Source organism: Podarcis pityusensis (genome assembly GCF_964106645.2).
Source record: "Podarcis pityusensis genome assembly, chromosome: Z".
Classification (NCBI taxonomy): Eukaryota; Metazoa; Chordata; class Lepidosauria; order Squamata; family Lacertidae; genus Podarcis; species Podarcis pityusensis.
In genome coordinates this window covers 2,281,535-2,292,913 of record NC_138044.1, presented here as the reverse complement: position 1 = coordinate 2,292,913, position 11,379 = coordinate 2,281,535, and the positions used below count along the sequence as shown (strand labels likewise).

General features: G+C 47.3%; 1 protein-coding gene across 1 annotated transcript in view; it reads left to right on the top strand.

Moving 5' to 3' along the window:
- DAB2IP (DAB2 interacting protein) overlaps positions 1 to 9,974 on the top strand; it is a 316,629-nt gene extending 306,655 nt beyond the window's left edge. The window contains exon 17 of the mRNA XM_080990826.1: positions 9,109 to 9,974. Coding sequence (XP_080846952.1) covers positions 9,109 to 9,142 — 34 coding nt within the window. The 3' untranslated portion in view covers positions 9,143 to 9,974. The remainder of the gene's footprint in view (positions 1 to 9,108) is intronic.
- Positions 9,975 to 11,379: the final 1,405 nt, after the last annotated feature.

The following is an 11,379-nucleotide window of genomic DNA, read 5'->3' as shown; positions in this document are numbered from 1 at the left end:
TCTGCCAGGCAAGGTGCAAAGCCCTTCTTTCGCACCCTGTGAAACATAAATACGCAGAGTTTTTAAAAACTGGGCAACTGTGTGCTGCCCGCCCGTGACTCCCAAGCCTCCCCCGATCTCCTGCCCCCTTCCCCCTTTGTTTTGACTGCTCATGGGGAGGCCCGCCCACAACTTCTGAGCCTCCCCCCAATCTGTCAAAACAAAGGGGGGGGGGAGGCAGGAGATCCGTACTGCCGAACTTCCCCGGTTCCACTTCGGCAGCAGTGAGCAGCTCCTGAAGCCAGCCAGAGCCAACTGCACTACCAGGCTGGCTCTGGGCTGCTGAGGCTGCCACTGCCACGTTTCCCGGGGACAGATTTGCAAATCTGGGGACTGTCGCCAGGAACCAGGGACATCTGGTAACCCTACAATAGAGGCATCTGGTTGGCATTTGTGAGAACCGGATGCTGGACTGTATGGGCCAGTCGCTCAATCCAGCAGGCTCTTCTTCCACACAGGAGTACTTTCATTCACATATTAACACTGAACACAATAGATGCTGCCTCTATATATTATTTGTTCAAGCTGCGGATATATTGCTTAGTTGCTGACGTTCCTAAGTATGTTTGTAAGAACAGCCGTTCCTTCTAGTGCAGCTAAACTGGTAGAAAAACCAGTTGGAGATGCATGGATGGTGGAAAAGGCAGGGCTTTGGAGCAAGCAAACAGGATTCCTACGGAAATCTTGTAACTTTTTGTACCTCAAATATTCTGGGAGCGTTTGTGCCACTTTTATTGCGACATAGTCCCTCCAGACAGCAATTGTGCAGCAACATCAGGGAAGCATCACGAAACAACCTACAAGGCCAAATGATACACGGACAGCCCAGCATGAATGCGCCACTGATGTGCTATTATTGTGTCAATGGCATGGTGCCAGATACATCCACACACAAAAATGGGGGCATTTCCCTCCCTCCTCCACCACCTTGACCTTGCATAGGAAGGGGGCGGACAGAGTGGGGGGGGGGGAGTGGTAATCAGGTATCCACAACAACTAACAGAAGGGAAACAAACATGAGCTGAGGACAAATTGTGCTTTTTAAAGCTATCCAAAGTTTGGGGCTCACAGTCCATGCCATGTGCACAGGAGAGCTACACAATTTAAACGCGTGGTTTCTAGGTTTTGCTTTTATGTCAAAACGAAGCACAGCAACAAAGTTTCTAGTTCTTAACCCTGAAAAGGTTTCAGGAAAGCCCAGGTGAAACCTCCCAAACCAAAGTGGGGCTCAAAGGATGGGCGGCCAAGAGGCAAAGGATTCGGTCCCCTGAGGATCTTAACAGCCCCTTCACATGGCTAGGAGTGAGCCAAACCATATGCATTTGCAGGAGAAGGATGTTTCAACGTGATTTCTGACAGTCAAGACACAGCAGCTGTGCAATGGGAAGCAGCAGCAGCAGCCTACTTGATCATAGGATTGTAAAGTTGGAAGAGACCCTGAGGGTCATCTAGTCCAACCCCCTGCAGTGCAAGAATTACAGCTAAAGCATCCCTGACAGACAGCTATTGAACAGCTGCTTTAAAACAGCTGCAATCAAATTTGCAGTCGTTCATACAGCTGTGACTCCTGCACAGCAGGGAGTTGGGCTAGATGACCCTTCAGGGGATTCCTTCCAGCTCTGCAACTCTGTTATTCTACAGGTTATAGCAGGGGTCAGCAAACTTACCATGCCTCAGGCCATTGTCTCCAGCACCAATCGTGCAGTGGGCCAGAGGGCGGGGATCGCTTGCCCTTACGCATGCGCACACGCTATTTCTGGCGCACTTCTGGGTCGGAGGAGCACCGGAAATAGCTTGTCTGCATGTGCACGGGCCTCCTCCGACCTGGATGTGCACTGGAAATAACACTTGCGCACAATGCTTGCACATGTGCACAAGCTATTTCCAGTGCTCCTCCGACCTGGAAGTGGGCAGCTGTGCAGCAGCACAGCGCTGGTAAGAGCGGGCGGCAGCAGCGGGCCGTGGGGGTCGCCGCAGGCCGGATAAACGAGTCCCTCGAGCTTTATCCGGCCCACAGGCCTTAGTTTGGGGACCCCTGGGTTATAGCACTCAGCTCCTGACACAACAGAAGTGGTGCTCCCCAGGACCGGAGGGCATAGGGGCAGTTGCCTCTGGTGGAAATCCTTGGCTTTGGAGCAGAACTCATGTGCCTAGAGCCAAGCAATGGAGAAGAGAGAGAGGAGCTTGTCTGCGAGTAACCCCAAATGGTGGCTGGCATTAGCCACAAGAACTACACACCAGTGCCAACCAAGCCGTCTGCTCCTCTCTTGGCACAGGCTCTGCCTGGCTCCCTGGGCCCAGCAAGGCAACGTCTTCCTAGCTGCCAGTGGCTTGGCTTGTTTTGATGTCAGCAGCCTGACTCCTGCAACCCTACAAGGAGCTAATTATGTCACTCGTAATGAGGCACAGGTGCTAATTCTTCCCAGCATCTAATGAACCTCCTCCAAGTTTGCCTGCGACTCCCTAAAATGTTGGCAAGGGCACTTGGGTTGGGAGAGGAAGTGAGGCCCACGTGGAGCGCTAGGAGACTTCTGTTTTTGCCCTCCCTCCCAGAGGGGTCAGCCCCTCTTGCGCTGGGGTTCTGCTTGCAGAAACCAAAACATTAGCAACAAAATGAGTAAAATAGGACTACCACAAAATGTTGCTCCAGGGGGCATTCACCTGTTCCAGGTCCAAGGGATGTTATTCCATTCCCTCTTCCCTACCTGTCTCTTCTCTCTCACCCTGTACCCCAGGTCCACGATGATCCATTTTTCTTGTGTGTGTGGGAGGGGCATCATTTTGGCTGAATCAGAATGGTGCTGGGAGAACAAGTTTGCTGTTAGTATGTATGGTTTGTGGCACAGCTTGGGAACCTGTATCCCTTTATATACTTTTGGACTTAAAGCCAGCATAGGGTAGTGGCTAGAGTGCCAGACGATGACCTGCATTCAAATTCCCACTCAGACCTGAAGCTCCCCCTGGGTGACCTCTCAGCCTAACCTACCTCACAGGGATGTTGTGGGGATTAAATGAGGAGGGGGAGAACCATGTCACCTTGATCTCCTTGGTGGAAAAAGCAGGATAGAATCACAATAAGTAAGTACTGTATTTTTCACTCTATAAGACGCACCTTTCCCCTCCTAAAAAGTAAGGGGAAATGTATGTGCGTTGTATGGAGCGAATGCAGGCAGGAGGCTCTGCTCAGTGCTCCCTTTAACGAGCCGTGTGAAACGTGTGTGCGGCTCTTGGGGGCTTTTCCCCGAGGAGGGAGAAGAGCTGCCCTTCTCCCTCCTCAGGGAAAAGCCCCGAAGAGCTGCACACACACTCCCCGTGCTCTTTAAAGGGAGCTGCGCAGCGATCCCGCTTGCTGTCCTGGCTTCTGGGATTCAGAATATTTTTTTCTTGTTTTCCTCTTCCAAAAACTAGGTGCGTCTTATGGTCTGGTGTGTCTTATAGAGTGAAACATACGGTAAGCAAGTTCTCACAATCTCCAGCCAACATGGCCAATGGTCAAGCAAGATGAGAGTTGTAGTCGAGCAACATAGGGAAGGCTGTAAAAAAAAAAAAAATGTGGGAGGCAGCAGTTACAAGTTATGGGTCTCAGCAGCCACAAGCAGGCGCTGTGTTTCTCCAGCACAGGGGTCAGCAACCTTTTTCAGCTGTGGACTGGTCCACTGTCTCTCAGACCATGTGTTGGGCCGGACTATATTTTTGGGGGCGAATGAACAAATTCCTACGCCCCACAAATAACCCAGAGATGCATTTTAAATAAAAGGACACATTCTACTCAAGTAAAAACACACTGATTCCTGAACCATCTGCGGGCCAGATTGAGAAGGCACTTGGGCCATATCCAGCCCATGGGCCTTAGGTTGCCTACCCCTGCCCCAGCAGCTTGACGTCACCCCTGGAGGCTCCCTCCTTTGGCTCTCAAGACAGACAACAGATGTAAGGGTGGGAATGGCCAAGCTGATGGTGAGTGTCTCTCGCTCCAGGAACTGCTATCTTCAGATGTGGTCCTTTCTTTCAAATCTTCATGAGAGCCAGAAACTGTAAACAGCTCCTTCTCCCACTAGGAACGCTAAATAACCACTGAGAAAGGATTTCAGACACAGAGGACCTGCCTTTTACTGAGCCAAAGGGCTGGTTAAAGGGAGCACTCTTAATGGGCAGAGAAAGTTCATTCCAAACGCCTGCTGGTTTGCACACAAACCAGCTGCTTTACCCCAAAGCAGTGGGCTCTGCTGGGTCTCTGGCAAAATCCAGTGGGAAGGAAGTGGAGAGAGAGAGAAGAGGAAGGGAGTGGAGCTGGTGTAGGGCAGGGGATTCACAGGCAGTGAGGGATGGGAGAATTCTACAATTCTGACTGCTATCCTACACGGGAATCCTATGGATGCATCTCGAAGTGTGGGTTTCAAAAGTGCCTTGATTTGAATAAACTCTCTTTGGTGAGGGCTCAGTTACAGCTTCATTAGAACAAAGCCCAGCACGCCTGGAAATCTAAGTGGCACAGGCACAGCGCTGAGCTTTTGACAGCAGCACTCTCTGCCAGCTGAGGCCTCCCTGCCTCCTTAGTCTCCAGGCCAGCTGCACGTCACATGGAGAGGAGTTGTCAGCAGGGAAGAATGAGACTCTGAGTTGCAAATCATTTTGACAGATCCAGGCAGGGAGTGGGGGTGGGGGAGAGAGAGAAGGGGTATGTTTGGAGAGAAAGGGGTGGCTGGAAGGAGAGAAGCAGGCAGAGTGTCAGGGGGAGGGTCTGCAGAGCCCTCCCAAGCCCCAGATTCATCAACATTAATCATGCTTTCCTAATTTCACTCGCTGAGATGTGCAATCCACTTCGTATGCATGAGAGCAAGTCTTTGCTGTCTGGGACACAGCGCTGCCACCACAGTCTGCTGTTCAAGGATGCGGGAGGAGAGCAGGGCTGCGTTGCAAAGCAAGGTGCTGGCCCTGTTCTCCAGCTTGACATGATGTGGGGCTTGTGGGCTGTGTTATAATAAGAATAATTTATTATTTATACCCCGCCCATCTGGCTGGGTTTCCCCAGCCACTCTGGGTGGCTTCCAACCAAATGTTAAAAACAATACAGTGTCAGACATTAAAAACTTCCCTAAACAGGGCCACCTTCAGTTGTCTTTTAAAAGTTAGATAGCTGTTTATTGCCTTGACATCTGCTGGGAGGGCATTCCACAGGGCAGGCGCCATTACTGAGAAGGCCCTCTGCCTGGTTCCCTGTAGCCTCACTTCTCACTACCTGGTCCTGGTTATAGCACCACATGGCCAGAGTGTGGCATGTGAGTATACCCCAAGGATTATGGGGGAGTGTGGTGTCCAGTTGAGTACGTGACCTCTCCCTTAGAGGATTATGGAGGAAGAAGATGTCCAAGTCCGCCTTTCCTTTTGAAGCAAAATGTCATTGAAATGGGGAAGAAATGTCCTCGCATGAAGTCTTGGGCTTCCAGTTTTGGGAGAGGTGAGACTGTCTGCGGCGCTGGGGAGCGGGCAGGCTGGCAAGGCCCCCTAGATTTAGAGGCCCTAGGCTTCAGCCTACTTAGCCTATACATAAATCCGGTCCTGCATGTGACCCCATTACACATTCTAAAGGATGGGAGGTGCAAGGAGATTGTGGGGGGCATTCTGGAAAATGTTTTCAGTAACAAATGAAAGGGGCCATTCTAAAAACATCCTTGGAAACTAATGGGTGAGACATTCCAGAAAGAAATGTAAGGTGCTATGTATTCAGTGTTCTGTGTTTGCCTGACTAAGGACTAAGGATTCTGAGCTGCTGTGTTCTGATTCGACACATGATGTCCAATCACAGAACATTTCAGGATTTTTGGCGCCTGCCATTGGCCCTTGAACTCTGAGTCATGAACTTGGAACTTTAGACAGCCAATCACGTTGAGAGTGGGAGTGGCCCAGGTTTTCAGGTATGTATATAAGCAGTTGCTTTGCCCCTCTTCCCCAGTCATGTAGTTCAATAAAGGTTCTTGCTGTCATCGCTGTGTCTTGCCTGGTGGGAACCCACCTACACTTCAGGCATTAATTATGATTTTATTTCCAAATAAAAGATTGGATCTTATTAGAATAAATGGATATTTTAGATTTGGAGAGCTACAGATACTGGTGGCATGCCTACCTTGGATATAACAAGTCTGAACTCCACAAACGGTTTAACAACTACATTTTCAGAAAAGCTCTTTATAAAGTATGGACCAAATATCAAACACATTTAGAACCACAAAACTCCATGGTGGCTGTCCCTGTTGGAAGCCTTGGTTATCAACAGACTAAATATGGAGAGGAATTGGGCAACCTATAGGCAATTACTGATGGAAGATCAAGGCCAGTTAAAGTTGAAACCATTTGAGGAGATAAGGCATAATGTAACCAATTGGCTTCAGTATCATCAGTTAAACAGTGTATTTAATTCAGATAGACAGAGATGATTTGGAAGGGAGGGTTCTAAATTATATACGGTATTGGTGAAATAATAATAAGAAATTACTATCTAAAATTTATGACTTACTATTAGAATGGGACCTCAAAGAGGAGGAAGTAAAGGAGGTAATGGTCAAATGGGCCCAAGATATCGGCTATACAATTCAATTAGAACAGTGGGAGAGACTTTTTAATTCAGATATCAGGTTCACTGCCTGTTACACCATCAAAGAGAATATGATGAAAATGTTTTATAGGTGGTATTTGTCACCATCTAAACTTGCCAAGATCTATAAGTTAAAGTCCAATCTATGCTGGAAATGTGAGAAGGTTGAAGGGACAATGTTTCATGTTTGGCGGCGCTGCGATAGAATTAAGAAATTTTGGGGTAGTATTCATGAAGAGCTTAAAAATATGTTTAAAATCTCCATAGGAAAAAAACCAGAGACGTATTTATAAGGGATATTAGGGAATATATCCCAAAGGAAAAGAAAATATTTTTTTTTATATGGCACAGCCACCCCACCATATTAGTTATTGCCAGGAATTGGAAAGGAGATATTATACCTACAAAAGAAGACTGGATATGCAAACTAAATGAATTCATAGAATTTGCAAAGTTAACAGCAGCCATAAGACATCAGACAAATCGAAAACTAAAATCAGAATGGCAATGTTTTGAAGATTATATGAGAAAACACTGTTCTAAAGCAAATATGTTGACATGCATGAACTAGGTATGTAAAGTATAAATGAAATTAATAAATAGTAAGGAATATATGAGAAGTAATATATAAAAGATGCAATGATAGATGAATTTCTAGGACTTAAGGTTGTCGAGGTGCAGCGGAGGGAAGTCACGGGGGTGTTATGGGTGGTAGTAGTTAGGGTACGTACGAATTGTGTCTTCTTTCTTTGTCTGTTTTCTGTGTTTGTATGGATGTTTTAAATAAAAAACTTTCTAATAATAATAATAGTAATAATAATAATTTATTATTTGTACCCCGCCCATCTGGCTGGGTTTCCCCAGCCACTCTGGGCAGCTTCCAACAAAGATTAAAAATACATTAAAACGTCACACATTAAAAACTTCCCTAAAAGCCTTCAGATGTCTTCTAAATGTCAGGTAGTTGTTGTTCTCTTTGACATCTGGTGGGAAGGCATTCCACAGGGTGGGTGCCACTACCGAGAAGGCCCTCTGTCTGTTTCCCTGTAACTTGGCTTCTCGCAGCGAGGGAACCGCCAGAAGGCCCTCGGAGCTGGACCTCAGTGTCCGTCCGGGCAGAACAATGGAGGTGGAGACGCTCCTTCAGGTATACTGGACCGAGGCCGTTTAGTGCTTTAAAGGTCAGCACCTACACTTTGAATTATGCTCAGAAACGTACTGGAAGCCAATGATTTTATATATGGTTATTATTATGTTTTTTATGCTTGCTGGAAGCTGCCCAGAGTGGCTGGGGAAACCCAGCCAAATGGGCAGATATAAATAATAGACTTCTTGTTGTTGTTTGCATTCTAGAAACCTCAAAACAAGTGGAAAGGTACACCCTAGAAAACATATTTAAAAACAAATGAAAGGGCCATTCCAGAAACAAATGGCAGTAACATGGTAGTAACAAATGAACACTCTAGAAACATTCCCAGACACACAGTAAAGGAAATGTCCTAAAAGGGAATGAAATTGTAGAAATACTCCCAGAAATAAAAACATTGTTAGAAATAAATTAAAGAAGCATACTGCAAAGAAATGAAGAGAACACCCCAGGGCCTAGAAGCAAATGGATGAAAGGATTTCCCCCCTCCCCAGCTAAATGGGAGGAGGCAGGAGGGGGGCTGTTTTTGTTGGGTAATGAAGACAAATATCTTAACACTGAATTGCCGTACCTATCTCCCAACACACACACACCTTCCCCACTCAATTGACAGGGCCATTAGTGTAAATTATTAGTCAATTAGAGCAAGGATGTGGCCAAACAGAAAAGAGAAAGCTCCAGAGGTCTTTGGAGCTCAGGAGAGCCTTTTAAGCTGCAAACAGACCACACATTTTAAACCCACCCACCCACCTGGAAATTGTAGTTTGTTAAGGGTGCTGGGAATTACAGCTGGGAATTACAGCTCTGTCTGTGGCGATGACTTGCAGCTCCCAGGTTTCTTTAGGGGAAGGTATGCTCTGGGTTAAACCACAGAGCCTAGGGCTTGCTGATCATAAGGTCGGCGGTTCGAATCCCCGCGACGGGGTGAGCTCCCGTTGCTTGGTCCCTGCTCCTGCCAACCTAGCAGTTCGAAAGCACGTCAAAGTGCAAGTAGATAAATAGGTTCCGCTCCGGCGGGAAGGTAAACGGCGTTTCCGTGTGCTGCTCTGGTTCGCCAGAAGCGGCTTAGTCATGCTGGCCACATGACCCGGAAGCTGCACGCCAGCTCCCTCGGTCAATAAAGCGAGATGAGCGCTGCAACCCCAGAATCAGCCACGACTGGACCTAATGGTCAGCGGTCCCTTTACCTTTATGTCATGCATGGTGAGTCAATGTGGGTGCAGAGAGGTCTGGGGCACGATCCTGAGATTATCCCTGACCATGGCATTGTCAAATGGGGTTGGTAGAAGCTGAAGTCCAACACCAGGTTCCCTTTCTCTGTTTTCACCAGGGTAACCCACTTGAGTGGCATGAACTGGCACTGAACCAAATTTATCCAGCCCTGGAAGCTGTCTGTGGACAAACACCGGCTCCCTCAGCCACTAAAGCAAGATGAGCGCCGCAACCCCAGAGTCGCCCGCGACTGGACTTAACGGTCAGGAGTACTTTTACCTTTACCTAACAGCAACTGTATTAAACTTTGCAAAGGGGATCCCTTGTTTTGTTTTGTTTTTTGGCGCACAAGGAAAAGATGCAAGGATTGTATGCTGAAAGAAAATTATATGAAACTGATGTACCCATGGTATCTCCTACTAAGTTATCTAAAATGTGTAGAGCACATTGTTGGAAGTGTAAAGAAAAGGAGGGTACCTTTTATCATATGTGGTGGTCATGTAAGATACCAAAGTCTTTTTGGGAAATGATATACAATGAATTGAAAAAAAATGTTTAAAATAACATTTGTCCCAAAAAACCCCAGAAGCTTTTCTATTGGGAATTACAGCTTCGACATCCCAAAAGACCAGAAAAGACTGTTATGTATGTGACAACAGCTGCAAGGATGCTACTAGCCCAAAGATGGAAAGATCCGGCAGCCCTGACTAGGGAAGAATGGCAAGCCAAACGGTTGGACTATGCAAAACTGACTTGGGAGACTCAAGAATCAAGAAGATGATGACTTTAAAAAAGAATGGGGAAAATTCATCACTTACTGAGGAGGCCATTGTAAACAAATAAAAAAGTTAGCTGGACTTTAACTTGTAAAGAAACAAAAGATATGGATAATTTAGAGAGATGAAAACTGTGGAGAATTTAATGATATGTAGTTTTAGAAAAATTATTTTAAGGACCCATGCAGGGGAAGTCACGAGATTTAGAGAATTTCAAAGATGGATATGTTAAAAGTTTTTTTCTCTTTGTTATTTTAAATTTGTTCTTGTAAAAACTAATAAAAAATATTTCAAAAAAAAAGGGAAAGGAAGAGATGCAAGGAGTCTCTATTTCCTTTCAAAGAGATGCAGCGTTGCAGTCTGATGGAAACAGGAAAAAGCAGACCCTGAAATACAAGGGCATAACTATGTGTTCACCTTTCCCTGCACCCTTTTTTGTGATGTTGAAGGTCAGTGCCGGATTCAAGGTCGTGCTGGCGGTCCCTCCCGGCCCCCGGCCCCCGGCCCCCAGGGAGCCGAGGTTTTGCAAGATTGTGAAGATCCATAATGAAGAAGATCCATTTGGGGCACCAAATTTTGACACCTTATAAGGCTTCCATATTGTGAAAGATTGCCCAAGTCTGCCTATGTTGAAAGTCCATTGAGAAAAGGCACCAACTTCTCAAAAACACTGTGGAGGCCCAACGCAATGTCATAATGTCATGCACGCAACATCATGCAGAGCTGAACATGGCGGCAGCCTGGCCTCAGGGGCCCCTGTCCCCCGCACCCCCTGCCATGGAAGGGAAAGACGGGAGAAGCCACCCCCAGCCAGTGGCAGCAGCTTCAGCAGGAGTCACCGACCACTGAGCCATACCACAGCTAGCTCCATGTTCACCCTCCGAATCATGGGGTGGCCCTAGGAAAACATGGGGCCCCCTAAGAGTTAATGCCTATGCCACAGTCAGCCATTTTGGGAAAGGGCAGAGCACCAGCAGGAAGCCTCAGCTGTAGCCCCCAATAGCATGAGCAGAGACTCTCACTTGAAACCTGGAGAGCCTCTGCCAGCCAGTGTGGCCAACAGTGAACTAGACAGAGCTGTGGTCTGACTTGGTAGCAAAACAGTTTCCTATGTCAACATCTTGCCAGGCTGTTTGGTCACCTGGCAGGTGTTTGCAGGGGGTGGGGGAGGGTGGAACCATAATAATTCATCATTGCTCTCAGCACGTAGGATCCTGTCCTGGGGTGACTGGAAATAGATTGGCTGCTAATATCCAACAGGCAGGCTGCCAACCCCAGGCCCCAAAGCCAATTGGAAAAAAAGACATGAAGTCTAGGGGCTGGTGCTGCCTAGCCTAGCTGGAATCCAGACGCCACTCTGTTTACTGCCTGTGTCTGACTCCATTATGATCAAAGCAGTATGTGGTCCAATCCTACAACTCCCGGGAAAGATTTCTCTCCTCAATGCATCTTTACTCCTGGATTATTGATCTCTGTCCAGAAGGGAGGAGACACCTGCCAGTGTGTGTGTGTGTGTGTGTGTGTGTGTGTGTGTGTGTGTAGTTCTCTGCATACAGTGGTACCTCCACACTGGGAGACAGTGTGGTGTAGTGGTTAAGAGCGGTGGACTCGTA